Raw genomic sequence first — 20,573 nt, forward strand, 5'->3', positions numbered from 1 at the left:
ACATAAAACCTGCATGTACACACCCACCATTCAAATGTGATGCTAAACACTGAAAAATCTTCCTGACTTTGACCCAAAATAAGGTTCTGGGTGTGAGAAAGCTTTATTTCTGACACCGTCTTACTTGTTGCACAACTGTCCCATAAATTTCCATTCAGGATTCTCCAAGTGCCTTTTATATATATATATATATATATATATATATATATATATATATATATATATATATATATATATATATATATATATATCAGGGCTCTAGAGTGCGACCAATTTGGTCGCAAATGCGACCAAATTTTTCAGTGGTGCGACTAAAAATAAATATTTGGTCGCACAGGTGCGACCAACTGTTCCGGTAACAAAAAAAAAATCTCTGTAACTCTCCGTGTGGTCAACAACAGACACACATTATGCCCCTATCGTGGACTAAACCAATCAGAGATAGTCAGGGGCGGGACCTCTCTGATTGGCCGTGGTCCAGTTGAAAGTGCAGGTGGAAGAGAGAGGTGAGTAGCTTGAATAAAGCGATATCAATTCATTAACGGATTCCACACAAAGACCCAAACACGGAGCGGACCCAACACATCAGAATCAGCTTCGTCTTTCTCGGCTTTCTCACCCGACGGCCTGAACACGGACACGCTGTCGGAGCTTAGCGATTCTTCGGGTCCGCGCTGTGTTTACGTCTTTTTGCGCTGATTCTGAGCTGCAGGTTTTGCCTCTCTCCAACCAAAATTCACCGAGCCTGCAGCAAAAGAAGCAGCAAACTGCGCTTCACATTTGATCAATGTCGTCATGAATTCCCTCTGACTTTTGCTGTTTTGCTTCCACCACGATAAAAATCACACTTCCTGCACAGCTCTCTCTCTCTCTGTACTTCAGGAACAGTTTCCCGTCTCAAATCTGTTTTCTGCATTATTCATTCGCTTATTACCCACCAGTCTAGCGTTGTTTACAGCGCTTTTTCTTTTTTCACTTAAATGACCTCGGACAGGAAAGCCTAATTTCTGCTGTTCAATACTGAAGAAATTTAAATTTCTTAAAATTATGCAAAATTGCAGAATATTTTTAAGGTTATCTGTTATAAAAAGCCAGACCAGGAAAATCTCCTTCATGTTTTCCTGTGTTTTATTCTCAGTTACTTTCACACAAAGGCATCTGCTGTGATTTTCACAATTCTGATGAAGTCTCATGTGTATCAGTACTGATAAATGATCAGAATTATAATATTTCTGACTGTCTGAGGCTAAATTGAATCAAATCAGGACTTTGAGAACCGGAATTGAATGGATTATAGAAATCAGTGATGATACTCAGCCCTAGTGAGCAGCCTAGGCCTGAGAGAAGTGGATGTACTGTAGCTGTGGGTAATAAGAAAAGATGAAAAGAACTATTGATAACTTTTTTGTTAAGTTAAGGCCTGATCTGTCTGAAATTCATAGCCAGTGCTCTGACACGGTGCCATCAATATTTGAATGCTGAAAAAGCACAGTGTATCCAGAAAACACATTATATGCTGCAGTAAATGCACTGCCCAAGTGTCCCCTCTCCCCACGGCCTTTCAGCAGCAGACAGCAGCAAACGGGTTGTCAGAGGAGGCCAAGATGATGATTAAGTTTTTAACATTTTCTACAATATTGACAAAGCACTTTAAGCACAAGTTTGTTAGTTAATAATTTAGAAATTAATATTGTCTGTATGGACTTCCCCCCCCCCCCCCCCCCCCCCAAAGAAAGTGCACATGTAAAACTGCGGTGTTAAGCGATGCGGTTGAAAAATTTGAGTGCGCCTAACTTTTGTGCCGGTACGCCTAAATTTTTAAAGTTAGGCGTACCGGTGCGCCCATGTCAAAAAGTTAGTCTAGAGCCCTATATATATATATATATATATATATATATATATATATATATATATATATATATATATATATATATATATATATATATATATATATCTATATCTATCTATCTGGGAATCTCTCACAAACACCCTCCAGGTGACTTTCTGCCAATTTCAGTGCAGTGGGATAAATAGGAAGGAAACCCACTCTGTAGAGGGCTCAGGGCATAGCAACAGTAGCTATGTACCACACGGTGTCATGCGCCAATCAGGATTTAGCTACATTTGAACTGCAATCTGATGACAGGCGGCGTGTTGCTTGGTTACTGTCAAATTTGACCTCACCTGGGCAGGTCTCACGAGCCTAAAGTGTTAAACTCTTTTTAAATAACACATAAAGATGTTTTATTTTCCCTGATTTCGCCTTTTTGTTCATAAATATATGAAAATATTTTAAATCATGAACTTTAATTCCAAGCAAATCAAAGTGGGTTCCGGGCCATTACATATACATTATATGACTCTTGCAACAGCTTCACTTGTTTAGGAAAAAAAGAAAAGAAAAAAGAACGAACAGGATTTGAAAGTTCAGAACTCGCACACTTCTTAAGATGAAACAGTTTATTATTATTTCACTTGGAACATTCCTCGGTTAAGGTGAAGCAATCCAGGACTTTAGAACAGCGTGCGTGCGCATGATGAAAGTCTGGTGAAATTGCAGTCCCCGCAGCCATTTCAGCTTCATATTCCTGTGTTGCTGCTCAAAACTCTGTTGTTATTGTGCAGGGAGTAAAAGCGGGGGGAAATATTTACCGATGAATTATGCATCTCCATTACAGACGATCATTCCAGGATCACCTTGAAAGCGGAGAACAACCACAGCAACTCTGATTACATCAATGCCAGTCCAATTGTGAGTATTCTTTATTCATTATGGTTCTAGAGTTTGGCTAATATGTTTTCTCTGAAGCCCCCCCACCCCTTTTTTAGTATCAAGAGCACCTGTTGTGGTTGGATTTTACTCTGAGAGAAAAGTAGTGATTGATCCAAGCCCATTGATCTTTTTTTTAACTTTGTTCTCCATGCTGAGAACCTCAGTGGGTTTCTTGTGTCTTGCTGAATTGCCTTGCTACTTTTACTGCTTTCAAAATGGCTGCTCCCTGGAGATACCTATCTTTCTTTTTCTTTTTTTTCATTCACACTAAAAAGAATTATGCATTTTTTTTGACTAAGCAAAGGTATCCCATACAAATCCAGAAAGATCTGACTACTGGAGAGGGCTATGGTTATATGTTTTTTTTAAATATCTCTCCCCCAAAACATTGCCAGTCATGATTTCCCCCGAGGCTGCTGAAAAGGGATTCCATCAAAGGGAAACAGGAAACTATGCATTTCAAATACAGTGCCAAAATTTCCGAGGAGATAGATGAGGGAGGGGCGGGGTGCACGCAGCTGCGCTAAAAGCCTATTACTCTTCAGAAACAAACAATGGAGACTTTTAGGTGGTCTATTTATTTCTCCATATTCACTAATGGCATATTCATAGAGGTTTTTAGCTTATTTAAACAGCACTGAAGTGCAACGTCTTATAGAATAATGTCGCAATAACGTCGATCAATCAGAGGAAGAAGGTAGGGAAAGATTTTCGATTAAAAAAAGTTCTGCAAGACTGTTTTGGTGCGGCTTAAAGCAGAAATGCAGGCGGATGTTGAAGATGGGTGAAATACAGTAATGGCAGATGCAGTGGTGTGTGGATGAAAGGACAGTAATTACACCACAAAAGGGACCCCTGGCTGAGCCCAGCAAAACTGTGATAATTATGTCTGTCAATGCGGCTTCTTCCTCCTCATTAGCTTCAGGGGCAGCGGCCTACGAGTAAATAATCTGTCGCTTCTTTCTGGGAATCCGGGGTCAGAGAGGCAAAGGGAAGGGGGCGATCTGAGCTCCCTGCGAAGCACCGGGTGACACGCACACTCGGTGAAAAGCTCGGCTAATGGTTAATGGTTGACCACAAACGGTGCCAGCGCTCCCAGATGTACATCATCATTAGCGCGAGGAATGGTTTGAAGGAATGCGCAGCGGCAAGAAGTGGTCAAAGGCCGCTCGTCTTTGTCTCGTCTGGCCTTTTCTGGCTTTTCCCGATTTCCTGCCTGTTCTCGCTTTTGTTTTCAAACTCAGATGAGCTCGAGCTGGCAGTTAGCTTCTGAGCTCTCAATCTTATATTTTTTAAAAAAGGGATCAAGACACTACAGCGAGGTGTTGAAAGCTGAAGCTTCACGGTGAGCACATATTTGTGCGAGCTATTTTCGAACAAGCTATTTTACTTCAAACCAAAGAGCACTTCTTTGCATTTTTTGCTTTCTTTCGTTGGTTCTTTTTTTTTCTTACTGTAGTCTATCTTCTTGCCACAATGGCAGGGAGACTACAGCTGAAATGCAGGACTTTTCTTTCATGTTAGCGCTTTAGTATTCATGCAGGGATGTCAGCACACAGCTACAGCATGTCTGTGTCCTTGAGATTGGCTAAACGGAGTGCAGGAAATAGCTTTTGACATCACCCTTTTATTTCTGCGGGTGAGATTTGTTTTTTACTTTGTTTTGTTTCAACCAAACCATGTGAGGAATTTAAAAAAGAGACAAAAAGAAAGCGGACATGGCTAATTGACGTGTAACAGCAGGTAATGAATGCAGCTTTTCTTTCACCGATGAGTCCTTTTTATCAACATTTTTCAATTTCAGCCGGTCCGTGTGCGTGCGTTGGCGAGCATGTTCCGCTCCAAGCTTCATTTCTGCTCCCCAGTGGTTGTTTTCTTACATATACAATGAAAACTGACACCTTGCCTGACATCTTATACAGATAAAAACTATAAATCATAAATAAACATCGACTGTGAATCCCGGGAGAATCTGCTGCGTTAAGCATTTCACTACTCCAAAAAACCAAAATCTCCAAAATAATCATTTACACAACGAATGATTTTCAACAGCTGGCGTCTGACAATGCTGCTTCTGTTGAGGTTGAGTTACATTTACGTCACTGCCTGGGAGTAGATTTAAATAAACAAAACAATTTAACGCATTTAATCCTCCGAAAAAGTACAAAAAATAGATTCCAAACTCTTAATAACAAAGAAGTTGATTTTTCTTAACAATTCAACTAAACTTGCGTGCTTGTTTTTTTTATCAGCTTTTCAAAGCATTAGGAATTAATCCTGTCGTTCAGGATATTAAGCATGAGAGAAGTGTCATGGTAGTATTAGAGCCATGGCGAAATCCTCCATAATTATTTTTCCTTTTAAGGGTGTGTGTCAAGGTCCATGAGCGAGACAAATGAGCTTAAGAAATTTGCAAAGATGTGAAATGAGAAAACTAGATCTTTAACATTTAAGGCCATGTCAAGTGTCCTTGACAATTTGTTCTTCAGCATAAAAAAGGGATTTCATAAAAAAATCAAAACGCCATTAAAGTCGACCCTGTCGCTTGCTGTCACCGTGATGTTCAGCTTGAAGGTGTCTCCCTCTCTCCCAGTTAGATTTAAGGGCGGTGCTGCAAAAAAAAGCACTCAGTTCCATTGGTGGATGTCAGTCAGTGGAAGATTAATTAAGCAATGACTCAATTATACCATCCATTCGCCCGCCTATCCAATTCAGGGGGGCAGGAGACGATCCCAGCAGGGTAGCTTGATGGGATACACCCTAAATTGGTCACCAGTCTGGGCTAACAGAGAGAAATAGGCCATTCATGCTCACATTTAAACCTTCAGCCAGCTAACCAAGAAGAGGTTCGAACCCAAAACTTTCTTACTTAAGGGAGGCAGTGCTGAGCACCAGCGTCAATTTTGAAAAACTCCTGCACTCTTTAGAAAGTCTGCAACATTTGATATTATTCTGCATGTGCAAAAAATACAGCACTGTTTGAGTCATCTATCGTTATGATGTCAAACATACATTAAGAATGCATTGTTGTGAATCTTTCCCTTCAAAATAAGTCACCATGTTCCCCACTGGTATGCCTGACACGAGAGGTTAACCATAGAAACTTAATTCAGTAAAATCTGATTGCTGATTTTATTTTCATTCAAATCTCAATCACATCCCTCAAACTGTGTCCATCACCCCACCTGGGCATTCAGCACCCTCGTGTTAGGAGACTCCAGGCGTTAAAGTCCACGGCAGTGTCGTGTTTCATGTAGAAACACAGCTAAGCATGAAAAAGAAAGAGCTCTGAAAGCAGTTCATCAAGTCTTTGAGGGCACAAAGATATTGTAAGAGTGAAAAATAACGACAGTGAATTGAAGTTATTTTGCAAATTTCAGGTTAGTTGGAAATAAGATTTTTTTACTAATCCCCTTGAGAAGCTACAGAATCTTTCTTCATAACATATATAGCTTTTAAAAAGAGAGGTTCAGTTATTTGCTCGCATAGAAAATCGTTGAATATGGGTTGTGTTCAACATTAGAGGTGCCTGTTGCCTAGCAGATAAAGAGGAAAGTTCAAGGTCCAAATCTATTTAAAAGAGTGATTTTTTTAAAAGCATTTTTTAGCTACAAACCTATCCTTCAAATATGTGTTCAGCTTGTGTTAACATCCACATTTTTCCAGCGAACAGCATGCAGTTACTTCCATGTCCCAGTTTCCTCTAATCACCCCCGTAAAAATACTCGCATCCTGAATACGACAGGGTTTGCAGGAGGAATGAAAGCCAAGTGTTTACATCAATAGATGCTGATCTCATTTCGTTTCTGCATCCAGATGGACGATTTCATGGAAGTCTTAACCAGACAATATGTTTTCATCCACCAGTCACCAACCACACACTACGTCACACTCTGTTCCCTCTCTCCCAGATGGACCATGACCCTCGCAACCCTACTTACATCGCGTCGCAGGGTCCCCTAGCTTCCACCGTGGCAGACTTCTGGCAGGTAAAACTCTATTAACTGTCCATCCTTCATCTTTTTATTTGTTTGTGTCTACAGCTGTGAGGGAAGAACCACAGCAGAGGTACTCAGTTTCTGTTAATAATTCAGAATCCTTAAGTTTATTTAGAAATCATAAAAGATGCTCCTTTGCTCTTTCCACTGGCACAATGCCAGAGCTCAATCTAGAACTGGTCCCACTCATTTTTACTATTAAAAGACCAGTGCTGGTGCCAAAAAGCTGGCTACGTGAGGGTCTGCCACAAGAAATCCAACAATAATTGGCATATTCAGCTCGCAGATTCTGTAAACCACGGGTCTCAGACCTGCAGAAATGTGTGCCGAATTGGCACCACGTTGGTGCAAAAGAGGTCGTTGTATTCCCGTTTTTCCTTGGATTTGCCAGATTTCTATCTGTATCCAAGTGATCCAAGTGTGATCCCTAATTTGATGTCTTTTTAATGGTGTCACTTTGCCCCAAATGTAAGCAAGCAAAGGTGAGAAAACTCTTGAAATTGTAGCCCATAGTCACTTCTCACCCCACTCAGTCTGCGGAAACAAACTTTACACACTGGAAAGAGTGATAGGAGCCGTGGCTCCAGCACAGCATAATCATCCCTCAAACAGAGGTAAGATGAAGGGTAATTGTATATTTTTAGGAAAAATGCATGCTTACATTCAAATGTAATGTTATTTCATGAGAGGCACAAACTTGGTAGAGAAGTAATGGTGCTGCTGCTGCTCCTACTCATCAATCAAAAAGTGTCAGCAGCTGAATATGTACACAAGACCTGAAGCTTTTTAGTTTTATATAAGGATCTAGTTGTACACGCCTCAGGAGACCTAATGTTATTTAAAATAATCCTGATATTTGCTCATATTAGTGGGGCTTTTCCCCCTCAAGCCTATTTTGCATTCTTTTCCATGTCCATAAATGTCAGCGGGACCTGTAATCAATCAGCAGATCTAGGCTATTGTAAAACGTGTCAACTTGTGCGGAAGTGTGCCTTAAATGATGCATGGTTGCCAAATGGCAGTCTTATGTGTTAATAGGACAGCACTGTTGTAATTAGTGGGCCCATCACCTCCATATGGTGAAGTAACTCCAGCTAGCCGTGACCAGGATGTAAAAGTGTGGCGCATAAATCCTGACAGACCAGCTGGCCCTGCACTCTGCACTCTGCATCTTGTACTGAGCGGATACTCATTTTGAATCATTATGATAGTGCTGACTTTGTGTTTGCACAGACGTTGGAGGCTGCTCGCGATTTGTGCGGTGGGTGGAGAAGCCAAGCTTAGCATGGTCTGGTGCTGTACACCAAACAGAGAATATTTACTTGTTGTAAAATGACTTCTTAAACCTCCCCACAAAACGTAGACGCATACACGCTTTGCCCTCATGTGGTGTTTAAACTAATTAAAAAGGAAAAACTCAAAGGCTTTTATCTGAAAATTGTACATTAATTGCCACATCAGCTGAAATAGGAATAAAATGTGCCTCAAATGAATAAGGCGTTAATTATAATTTCGTTTTTTTTTCTCATATGCCTGCTAGTTTGTTTGTTTGCTTGTTTTTTTTCCCATACAGGTGAATAAATCCATTTCCATTATCTAATGCTACTTAGCCATTAACTCATCTTTAAATCTTTCCCAATTAAGCAAAAATAATAGAAAATTAGCCACACGTTGACACGCTGAACATCAGCTCTGTGTCTGGGAATGCTTAGCAGCCATTCATTATTCAGTATGGTTAACCTTGGATTGTGGCATGAGGGAAAAACACACTCTTTACCCCATTAAAAGTAAACAAACAGGGGTAACACTGGCAACTCTCATGCAAATGGACCGTGCAGGAGTGCAAATCTTTTGCTGTGTCCTATCTAATCCACACCGGCCCCAGGCAGTGCTCTGAAAGGCAGCTCTGCTCTAATCCTCCACTCCTCATTCCTCCATCCCTTCATCCGTTGCCCCTCCATCTATCTCCACCTCCCTGGCTATTACCTTAGCTCTGCTGGGCCTTCCTCCCCTCCTTCTCAGAATGCAAAAAAAAAAAAAAGAAGCCATGCATGAGTTCACAGAGGCACAACTCAGGTCATTTTCAGTTTGTTTTTTGTCTATGCAAATCAAGTGTAGCTGGTGTATGTCTTTTTTGGAGCCTGTAAATTGCTAATCCCATTACAAAAACAAAAAAAGGAAGATAGGAGGTGGAAAATATGAATACTACCATCAAATATTTGCTAAATTGTACAAGACTAAATGGATAATACCCCCCCCCCCCCCCCCCCCCCCCCACACACACACACACACACACATTATCACCTTGCCTAATCTCATCACATCCTGGCACAGTTGGCACAGTTGGCGTGTAATGTGTCCACTGGGCTGGATCACAGAAGCTTGTGATTAGTGTATAGTCAAGGCCATTGTGTTTTTATAGCAATCATAAAACCCACGTTTCCTCCTCATTTTCCTAATGGCTGCCGTGGGCCTGTTTTTTTTTTTTTTTTTTTCCCAAGGACACATTAGGTTGTGATAAGATGAAATGGAGCATCAGAGCAGTAGATGTTGTGATCTCGCTCAGACGACTGAGAGCGTGAGAGAGAGGGCGACACATGACGCGCCCTCCTGCTGCTCGAGCCCAACATTTATCATTTGTCACACACGGAGAGGTGACATTTATTCATACTTCCTGGATGAAGATTAAGAAATCAATTTCTCTGTAATACAACGCTGCCGTGTATCAGTAACGCTCTCGGCGCTGCTCTCGGCGCTGCGGGTTAGGACCACTGGAACGTTGCATATGAAAGGGTTTGTCATCTCAGGGTGTGACTGATGGGTGTCTCTTTTCTGGCGTGTAGATGGTGTGGGAGAGCGGCTGCGTCGTCATCGTCATGCTGACCCCGCTGTCGGAGAATGGAGTGAAGCAGTGCCACCACTACTGGCCCGACGAGGGATCCGACGTCTACCACATATACGAGGTGATTGAGAAAGCGGTTAAACAGAAAGGTCACGAAAGACATGTTTTCCCACTTCAGCTGGTGTCTAACCACGCAGTTAGGTTTGGATTTTACGTGCTGAAATTTGTGTGAAGAGTAGCAATCAAAAAAGGGCGAAAAAGAGCAAGCTATGGGGGTAAATCTCCAAAAGTAAAGAGAAGCATTAAAAAATAAGACAAATCTATTCATACTATTCTTAAAACTCCATGCTAAGCGGTAGCATTTATAAACTGTGGTAGCAGTATGAGAGCCTGTCCCTCCAGGATCTTAGACTTAAAATCATAAAGGGTTATAAAACATAATAATCTCTTATTTTATCATAATAATACCGACAATAACAACGCCCCAGTTCAATCAAAATGGCCAAATTATTCCCACGTGCTTTGGTGTCTTAGTCACATCTCATTTCACCACAAAATGTTTCTAATTTAATAGCAGGAAGCACACAAAACTGTGATTCCTGTATTATTTTCTATTAGGGAAATTCTGGGATGACACCAATACTGATGTTTCACAGTCACAACCCCGCCTTCATCAATCGTTACACCATCTTTGAATATTTAGCCTGGGTGGAAGCGATGTGATGCAATAGATGACAAATCGCCCACTGACACCAAAACCATCCCATTTGCTGACAGGCTGAGGTCATTATTATGTCTGTGAGTTACACCGGTGCACCTCTAATTTCTTTAAAAAGTGAATGAAAACTGAAATATTTGGCATAAAACAAACCCTGACATTTCTATAAGAAGGTGTCCATGTTCCTCATTTCCTTCCTTAACCTGATTTTCTGTTTGTCTGCGTTTAGGTGAATTTGGTGTCTGAGCACATCTGGTGTGAGGACTTCCTGGTACGGAGCTTCTACCTGAAGAACCTGCAGACTAACGAGACCCGCACCGTCACTCAGTTCCACTTCCTGTCCTGGATGGACCGTGGGATCCCCAGCTCAGCCAGGACCCTCTTAGACTTCCGCAGGTAGAGTGGAGATCCAGCCAGTTGGTCCTCAAACAAACACTGCAGCTCAGCAGATTTTCAGACAGATTTCCACCTTTTTTTTTCTAAGCAGCCTTTGTCCCGAGCTTGTTCTTAATCACCCTCCCTTATATTCTGTATTCTGTCAGCGCCTCTCTGGTCCCTCTCCCTTTTGCCCCACTGCCTTTTGGTGTCCTAGAGAATGGCTGTTCTAATAAGGACTGTGTTTCTGTACTATCCCTTTCATCTTGGGCCTATTTCCCTCACCTCCCTCCAGCACATGTGATGCAGCAAATTAACAGCCCCGCACTGCCTGGCTTGGCTTGGGAAGAAAAGAAAGAAAGAAAGAAAAAAAAAAACACCACCTAATTCAAACACCCAATTAAACGAGAGCTGTCTCACTAAAAACATGGGAGAGGGGGAAAGCTAGTGACTGAATAACCTTACTATGTTTTCCATATAATATGTTCTGGTAGAAAAGCAGCAGTAGCACCTCTGGGAATACCCAGGAGGGATAGGAAAAGCCCTCCACGCAAGAATAGATGCATCTGATTTGTAGATGGAAGCCTGTCCCTCTGGTTTGTTATGCAGATGAAAGAAAAAGAGGAGCTGTAGTTTTATCGTGTCATCCTCTCTCGACAGAGTTGCTGCCATTCTTCCAAATTAATCTGCTTGCAGTCAGCTACGTTTAAGACACCACTGTAATGGTTTCTCTTGTGTTTTGATTACATATACACTGTTTGCCCTGCTGTTGAGATCTCCCTCACGCTTAAATTGCCGTGAACTCCGATAATGCTGCTGAAGGTTATTGGGAATCTAGAGCTCTCTGGCGATTCAGAGGTCTCAGATCCGCACGATGCACTCAACACTCACGGTTTTGTGGTTTTGGCCAACTCTGTATTTTGCGGTTGCCAGTGTCATTTTTGTGATGTTGCAGCTAGTAATATGAGCCCAGTTGCATAGTCACAAAAGTGATCATTGGAAACTGTGTCTCCTCAGCCAGGCCTGTGCACAAACTGTCTTTCTCTCACTCCACTCTAAGTCTCCCTCCTCCACCTCCTCCTCCTCCTCTGCCTCACACTGTTCCTTCCTCTGGCTTGCATGGGAACTCCAACCGTCTCTGTATGCTGTTACACTGAAGGCGTGTTCTGATTTAGTCATGCTTCCGATATCAAACAAGATTATTAAAATGTATGCATTAGTATGCAATGTGATTTCACATAAAAGTGCAAAGAAAAAAAGCATCAAAAAGAAAACACTTCTACTCCCAAATAAGCATCGAATTATATTGCAAAGAGTTCTATCATGTCCAGTTTTTTAGCACATGTATTTTAATAAACTTTAAGTCACCAAGTATGGAGGACCAAATATGGTAAAACAAACAAAATATGCCATTAAATGCACCAAAATAAACCTATAAGATTTTTACTTTTCTTGGGCATTTTTTTTTACCTTTGTATTAATATCCATATTTATTCACATATTTGTGTTATTTTATGTATTTTATTAAATATTTAGTTTTTTGATAAATTTTGACTTATTCTCAGATATTAACTCGTTGATAATCTTCATCAGATTTCCATAAATCACTGTTTTGGCAAAGAGGGCATCAGAAATAATGAATATTTATTTATTTATTTATTTTAATTTTATTTTTTATTTTTTTTTGGGGGGGGGGGGCTGTAATTTTGGCTGCTTTGGTCCTCTATAATTGGAACCTTCACAGATAAACAGCACAGCTCACAATGATGTTACGTCAAACACACCTGTGCTTTTCAATACTGGTAAACATGTTAAGTGCTATTAAGAATTTTGGTCACAAATACAGCATTCAGATGGCAAAACTACAAAAATATAGCACAAGCTATCAATATTTCTATTCATGCAAAACATTATACTTACTATATGTAACATATTAGTGCACGCAAGCTTAGATCAGCTATAGATACCATGAGATACTTCTCATTTTGTCACCGAAAGGTGGGAAACGAGAGGAAATGGAAAGACGCGGAAGCTCTCGGTGTAGTCAGTTTCCATGGCAACGGCGGGGTGTGAAAAGGCTCGTTGGCCTTCGCCGTGCCTGTGGTGTATAACATTCGTAATTGGCTCGGGTTAATGCGTCGGCGGTCGGCAAATCACAACATCGCACCACCACATCCATCACCCACATGTCACAATAACGCCGCCTGAAATGATGCTCAATTTATTTACGAGGGTGCGACACAGATTTCTCTCTCTCTGCGCTCAAATTAACGGGATTGATTGACATGAGGGAGCGTCTTTCGTGGTTGTGTTTGGCCCTTTGATTATTGCCGTCATTAATTTCGTCCAGGCCACAGCGCCCCAAGTCCCTCACGATTCACATTTGTTTTGATTATTATTGTTATTATTCAAGAAAAAGAAATAAATAAAAGAATTGTTTCCTGAATCGATGTAGCAGCCTGTGCACTTAAGACAGCTTAATGCCAAGCTTGCAATGACAATAACTTTTCTCTCTCTTTTTTTTATTTCAGAAAGGTTAACAAGTGCTACAGAGGTCGATCTTGCCCGATAATTGTCCACTGCAGGCAAGTATAACCGTTTGAACCCTGTGACAGCGGCTGACCCTGCTGCTTTGGGACAGAGAGTGTTTGTCGTGGCCTATGTGTTGGAGGAGAGAGGCTGTTTACTTAAACCCGCTCAGTCCATTCACTCTGTCTGGTTCCACCGGAGCTGCTGTTTAGTCCGCTCACTGTGTTCTTATGTAAATAACATGGCACAGCCGAATACACTCCCATTTCCCATTTGGTTGAGTTAGTTAACTGGCCTTGATTGGTTCGTATTAAACACCAGGTATCTGTCTGGTCACTTTTAATAGTCACATCCTGTTAAGTCATGTGTGGGGCCAGTAAGCCTGCTCTCCCTCTGAAGGAGCTGTATGGACTGAGTGTCTAGCAGTGGATTAATGAAGCTGTGGCGCTCGGGCCGCTCTCCTGTTTTATTGGCTTTGCCTTTATTAGAGCGATGTCCACGCCTTGTTTGCAATTAACATGCAGAGCCGCTGAATGGCCGGTGGGCACAAAGGAAGCCTTTTCATGGGGCTATCTCTGGAGTAATGGAAAAGCAAGGCTCTCCAAAAAGCTGTTCTCGAACCGCCCCTGGCCTCTCAACCTCTCCTCTGCTCCTGAGGTGCATGCATTTAAAAGCCTTTGTCCCCAGTGTGCCTTAGAAAACCCAATCCCCTCTCTCCAATTGCCATGCAGCTCTCAAGACCACATGTACGCTTGTGTGCAAAGGTTTAACATAATCACATTCATTGCATCATCAAATATTCAGATCTGCTCAGGTATTTTCGCAGGAATGTTAAGTGTGATTATTGATTTTTGCCTTTTAGATCTTTATCCACCACGTGACGCGCGAACGGAGAAACGCACGTCTGTGTGCTCGGGCTAATTTGTGCTTAAACATACTCGACAGTCTTTGCGCAGATGCAGATGTAAATGAGCAATTTGTTTCCTTATAAGAAAAACACTCTGAGATTAAAGCATCTCACTCTGCCGCCTTAATGATCTCTCTCTCTCTCTCTGTGACTCTCTGCAGTGATGGAGCTGGCAGGAGTGGGACTTACATTCTGATTGACATGGTCCTCAATAGGATGGCTAAAGGTAACGATCAATGGCTTCCCTTTCACTCTTTCTGCTTGAAGTGTTGCCCCGGCAACACTAAAGCCTCTCATTTTCCACAGAGGGTCTTGGGGATGCATTAGAGGGTGACTTTTTCTGAGGCCTGGAAAGGCAGCGAAGACCGAAGCCGTGGAGAGGAGTGGAGAGAGCAGAACAAAGAGAAAACAGAGAAAAGGGAAATGAGAAAGGAACCCACATTAGTAATTATCTATTTAAGCTACCTCCACGCCACGCTGACCTGCTTCAGCAGCTGCGACATGAATTTAGATAGCACATGCATGGAAATAAAATGTTTAAAGGCAAAATACATTTTAAATCAGAATCTGCAATTTGCTCCAGTGGTTTGAATCAATATTTAATATTTAATGGCAGCATTGTGCTTATTGAGTTTGATTTGATTTATTCTTAGCGGTCTGCGGCTTTCGCTCTAATTTCACTCTGAGAATTGTTGACATTTGTTCCCGCTTGATACCGATGTGAACCACAAACTGTGAACATCATCAGTGTCAGTCATTTGGACTTCAGGCTGTGTTTGTTGTCTCTAATATAATCACAAATTTTAGTACTTTATATTAAAAACGGCCAAAAAAAAACAACAGGAAAATGACCCTTGTGGTGTGGATGTGTCATTACATGTAAAACAGGAAGAGTCTGAGGATGGATTTGTTTTTTTAATCTCGCTGTGACAAAGAAAACTTTAGTTTTTAGTTGAATCTTTACGCCAGCATAAGAAGAGTCGACCAGAGAGTGTTCATGAATAAAAAAAATGCTCAGTTAGCTTTGTCTATTGAGTTCTTTTGAGACATAAACATCTATTGTTGTGCACCTTAAGCCCCCCCCCGTAGGTTAGCCTGCCCTTTATCCTTTGACCTCTGCCCTCGCCGCCTGCTCGCCCTCCCCCTGCAATCCAGCTCCATTAGAGCAGGTTAGGCGGACGCAGACCTTCCCCTCACGTCTCTGGAAAACAGCACTATGTTCATGTAGTTCGGTGATGAATTCGCTGTTGTCCGTGCTGATGAAAGGTGCCACTCGGTCTCTTTTAACCCTTTCTTTTCTGCTCTTGAACCAGATATATAAAATATACATAATCTCGCTCTCCAAAGCTTTTTTTTTTCTCTGAGAGCCTCTCTCCAGCCTAACTTTGGAATTCAGCCCATCTAAGACATGAAAGTCTTGTCAAAGCACTGGAGCACTTTGAGTACTAAGTCCAGCCGCATTAAATCCCGCTTTTTCTGTCTCTTTCTCGCTCACCCACACGCATACATACATTCACGCTCTTGCTCCATCTCCTTTGCTTCCTTTCTTTGCCTCACTTTGAAAACCATCTTGAGAGTTCAGGGGCTCTCTCCCTTTTTCTCTCTTCGGGTTTTGCTCTCTACATCTCTCTATGTCAGTTTCCTCAAATGAGCTCTGGCATGCTGCTCGCAATCCATAAATCTGAAAGTGGAATAAGATTTCCAGATTAACTTCACAGACTCGTGAAGCCAAAACAGGCTCAACAGCAGCTGATCCCTGCTGAAGGCAGGCAACTGTTGCATGGGTTAATCATCAGAATGACTGCTGCAGATCTGCTATAAATCATTGTAATTAATTTGCTGATATGTGCACGTGCACACTCTTGGATATTAGTGGACTGCCTACATGGACATCATCTAAACCGGTTTTTGAACACGACTCTCACATGGAAGCCAGTGTGTGGTGTGTTTGAATGCATTATTGCACCAGGGCCCAAAAATATCCTCTTGCATATTTTATCGAGAAACAGTCAGTGGCTCTTGTCCAAGTCTTTCGAGGGATGAATGTAATAATTTTCAATTGCTGCGCTCTTCCAAAGGGAGCCCAGTATAAAGAGAGATTGACAGATGTGAGCTGGATTACTCCACTGCTTTGAACTCAGTCCAATTTTTGGTCTGTTGCAGGTGCTAAAGAGATTGATATTGCCGCTACCCTGGAGCACTTGAGAGACCAGAGAGCTGGCATGGTCCAGACAAAGGTAAGGTCCCCGGCTTTGAGTTAGAGAAGTGTGTGTGGGGGGGAGGGGGGGCAGAGAGAAAGGAGAGCGGGAGGAGGGTTTGCAGCCATTCAACACCAAGGATTGTCTGCTTCACGTGCACATGGGATCATTTCTGGGGAAACGATGGGGTAACTGATAACCGCGTCAGGATTAGAACAACAGTCCACATTTCACGAGCTGCAAAAATAAAAGGATGGCCAAGATGTCTCACGGAAATATTTTTCAAACTGCAGCATCGTAAGATTCATGACTTGAGCATGTAACATCTCAAATGTCAAAAGAAATGTCCATCAGAAAGTGTGACGAAGTCCAAAACCAGAACATGGAGAATATACAACCAAATTAAATAGACATGAGAAGATATTGAGTCAGTTTTTAGGAGGAATCAGCTGATATTGCAAAAAAAATGGCAACAAAGTAATCAAAAATGTTCTCTTAGATTCTCTTCGTCTCATACAGCATCTGTCTGTCTAGTCCAAACAGTTCCTAACACAGCGGGTCGTTCACCTCTCACTATTATGTGGAGCAGTTTAGGGTGTGAACAAAGCGTTTCCTCTTATCCACTAATGCAAATAATAGGGAGGAAGGGTCTTTTGTTTCTCTCTTGTAATTGGAAAGGAATAATAATAATAAAAATAATAAAGGCGAACCTCCACGCAGAGCCGGGTGATAATATTTATGGACTCCGGTGCTATGCTAACAGACTCGAGTGTTCCTCGATGGTTCATTAATGCTGCTTTTACGGCCCTGCTCTGCTCAGCGCAGGAAAGCTTTCCGGGCACTCTCTGCTTTTTCTTTTCTTCAAAAGAGTCTAAGTGAAATTATATCAGACTATTGTTGATTCCACTTTGTGGCTTCATACTGGGTCTACACAGAAATTACATTGTAATGAGGTATGAAATTCACAGTTAGGTTTCGACGATTGAGCAACCAGTCGTGTTCTTTTTTGTTTTTCCCTCCTCTTCGTGATGCTGCCGTTTTATTTTTGGACAAAGCTCACAAAAGGGGCATTAATTTCTCCCCTTACTCTGGTTACTAATTTTTGACAGACATCAAAACGCAGTAATTACAACATGTGTGACCGTTTTGTTTTTTTCCCCTTCCTCACTAACATCCGTTTGTGATCTGTCGAGCAGAGATTGATCTCCCCCCAGTGGCGTAAAGGTGAACAGCGTGCACAAACCCTCATATTTAGAAGTATCTTAGTTTTTTTCTCTTCCAATGCACAAAACTTTAAACCTAACTTGGGAATAGATGTGGGCACCTGTAACTGCGATGGAGATAAACATGGATGTACTTACATATTTTCTGGCCCCATCACAACTTCAGAAGACACATAAAAATAGAAAACATCGGCACTCCAGATAATCTCCACTGCAAAGCGAGAGGCACGGTCACCAGTGACTCCTCTGTATTGATTTAGCCTATCCTCAGGCCAGACTATGGCAGCCTGTGTGTTGACACATCTAAAGGCTGTTCCCTCCAAACTCCTACGTACCTTTTCTCTGTGAGAGGACCCCGTGGCCCCTCAGCCTGGAGAGAGGAGAGGAATATAAAAACACCAGGTCCATGGGGCAAACATCAATCGGCCTCTTTTGCGCTCCTCGGGGAAAACTATGAGTCGGTTTCACAAACAAATGCACACTCAAACGCGCGCGCGCACATACACACAGGCAAGCAGAGAAAGCTGAGAGACAGCTTGACTCAAAAGCTCCATTTTAAGACACACCTGGCTGGATCGATGCTGGTCCCGGCTGCTCACACACTTTAAGTTGAAAGCTCGGAGAGAGGCTCACCTTCACCTCTAGACTGTGGCCAAGCACATCAGGGGCAGGGTCGGGAGCTGCCAGTCATTCTGAAATGCCATTCCACTTGGTCACACAGTAAAACTTTTATCCTTCCTTTTCCTTCCCTGCGTCCTTTCCTCCTCCCCCTCCTCCTCATCCTCCTTCCCCCTCCTCCTCCTCAGGAGCAGTTTGAGTTCGCGCTGACAGCCGTGGCAGAAGAGGTGAACGCCATCCTGAAAGCACTTCCTCAGTGAAGCCATCGCAACCCACTCCCCCCACCACCTCACACCCAACACACACACACACACACACACACATATGCTTTCCTCTCGCTCGCTGAGCACCGGTTTCCTCTGCCCACTCAAGACTGACATCTCTCTCTGGCCTGCCTTCTCCTCGCTCTGTTTCTCCCTCTTCTCCCTCTGCCTCCTCTTCACCTCTATATATACTGTATACTTATGAATGTCGTGCCAGATATCTCAGCTGGATCCATATACACAAAATTTCCCTCAGCGTACGGCCGCTGATCCGCGGTCAGTCGGTGCTGTCCGATCAGCGGCTGCGCTGGGAGATTTTTTTTGTCAGTATGAACCCCGGTCCTCTTTAACTGTGACGTTGGTTTTTTGAACATACCATCCTAGTGCCACTGACGAGATGTTTACGTGATGTCAAGTGAAGATTTTTGTTCCAAAATGAGCAAAAAAAAAAGAAAAAAACTGATGCAAAAAGCTTAGAAAATGATCTCCGGCACAATTAAAACATGCTACGGTAAGGCTGCAACTAACAGTTATTTTCCCAGTTAATCGTTCAGTTTAGGAAATGTTGATAAAAAAAAGAAAATGTATTTTTTTAATATGACTAACAGTCTGAAATCTTGAGATATAAACCATTGTTTTATCAGAGAAAGGTTTTATTGGCATTTCTTTTCTTCTTCTTCTTTTTTTTGCTTTCTCCCCCAACTAATCACTGCAGCTCTAAACTATAGTGCTATGTAAACTAAATGAACTTCCTGCCTGTAAAACCCGTATTATTGTACAGATTATACCCTCTAAATGAATCGATGTAGCTCCTCACACGTTTCTCCTCTGTGATCTGAATCAGCTACTACATCGTGTGTACAGACGTTGAAGCGTGTGCGTTGTTGTACTTTGGGTCGAGACATCTCACTGTCGTTCTAAACCGCAGGTTATCCGACTCCGAGCCCCCCACACGTCATGATTGTTGTGAAACACATCAGCTGTTCTCTTATTCCTCATTGTATTGTTTTTACATCGGACGCCACCAACTGTTTGTTGCATAAACATCTCTGTTAACAGTAAATGTGAAATATACTAACTGAGATAGTTATTGCTTCTATTTAGAAATACTGTCATGCTGTATGGATAGTAATAATATATTTAAGAAGACCTTATATTGGGATTGTTGCTAAATTTCTTTGTCCCTCCATCACTGGTATGGTATATTGTGACATTTTGTGCAACATGAGCGATTAATCCCTCCATGTATAGACCACGAATGACTTTATGAAAACTTACATAGTGCTATTGAAGATGTATACCGAGAGCCTCAATGAGAACTATATATTTTGTGTGAGAAGTAATATTCAGATTGATAATAAATCCGAACGGACCATACCGCTCTGCCGCCTCGTGTGTGATGTTACGTCTGCTACACTCGCGCACGCACAAACGGCAGCGAGAAGGCCGCCCTCACAGCCAGAGTCACTTGATTGAATGGCGGCCTTGGTAAAGTCACAGAGAAAAAGCTATATGGTGCTCCCCGAGGGTTTGTATCTGGGAGAGAGTCGCAGGTTTGTACAGATGAAATGTTTGGTTCACCAGCTCTGTCAGCGGAGAAAGTGGCTGGGATTTGAAATGAAATCAGTCATGTATTTCACCCACGGAGGTCCTCCTGCAATATTACAGAGAGGAGAAAGTTCAGTCAGTCAGAGTCCACCTCAATCAGTGTTTACTGGAGGATGCCACGTTCAGCTAATTGACAACAGACAGCCTCTTTTCTTATTTTTGTGTGTTTTGTCTGCAGTTTCTCTTGTTGCAGGGGTTTGTCTGTCTGCTGTTAGAAATGGGAGGTGGAGTACAATCTGTTATTAGACCATAATCGCTGCAAACAGCTGCACCTGCAAACAATGGCTGATAAAACTGTCTCAAAGAGTCTTTTGTGAAGACAAATTTGCTCCTAATATACGACAGTCACACAATCGTAAGTGTGCCTTTCGGGGTATTTTCAATCATTTGTGTTTTCTTTCTTATATTAACGCAAATTGGTGACACGCTAAATCTTTAAGGGAGCCCTTCAAGAATCATTTGATGCCAAACTAAAGGACACAGACTGGATTAAAAATCTTTAAAATCTCCACTTACTTGGT

The 20,573-nt window shown here is 42.1% G+C and overlaps 1 protein-coding gene across 2 annotated transcripts in view; it reads left to right on the forward strand.

Annotated features, from left to right (window-relative positions):
* ptprn2 (protein tyrosine phosphatase receptor type N2) overlaps nt 1–19,827 on the forward strand; it is a 156,036-nt gene extending 136,209 nt beyond the window's left edge. For both annotated transcript variants that reach the window (XM_085468240.1, XM_085468241.1), the window contains exons 15-22: nt 2,679–2,752; nt 6,685–6,762; nt 9,615–9,734; nt 10,561–10,727; nt 13,238–13,291; nt 14,304–14,368; nt 16,306–16,379; nt 18,370–19,827. In XM_085468240.1, the coding sequence (XP_085324366.1) occupies nt 2,679–2,752; nt 6,685–6,762; nt 9,615–9,734; nt 10,561–10,727; nt 13,238–13,291; nt 14,304–14,368; nt 16,306–16,379; nt 18,370–18,441 (704 nt within the window). In that variant the 3' untranslated portion in view covers nt 18,442–19,827. The remainder of the gene's footprint in view (nt 1–2,678; nt 2,753–6,684; nt 6,763–9,614; nt 9,735–10,560; nt 10,728–13,237; nt 13,292–14,303; nt 14,369–16,305; nt 16,380–18,369) is intronic.
* The last annotated feature ends 746 nt before the right edge of the window (nt 19,828–20,573 follow it).

This window comes from Copadichromis virginalis, linkage group LG9, assembly GCF_057382275.1.
Source record: "Copadichromis virginalis isolate Kocher_CV1m ecotype Utaka linkage group LG9, C_Virginalis_male_GT1.1, whole genome shotgun sequence".
Taxonomy (NCBI): domain Eukaryota; kingdom Metazoa; phylum Chordata; class Actinopteri; order Cichliformes; family Cichlidae; genus Copadichromis; species Copadichromis virginalis.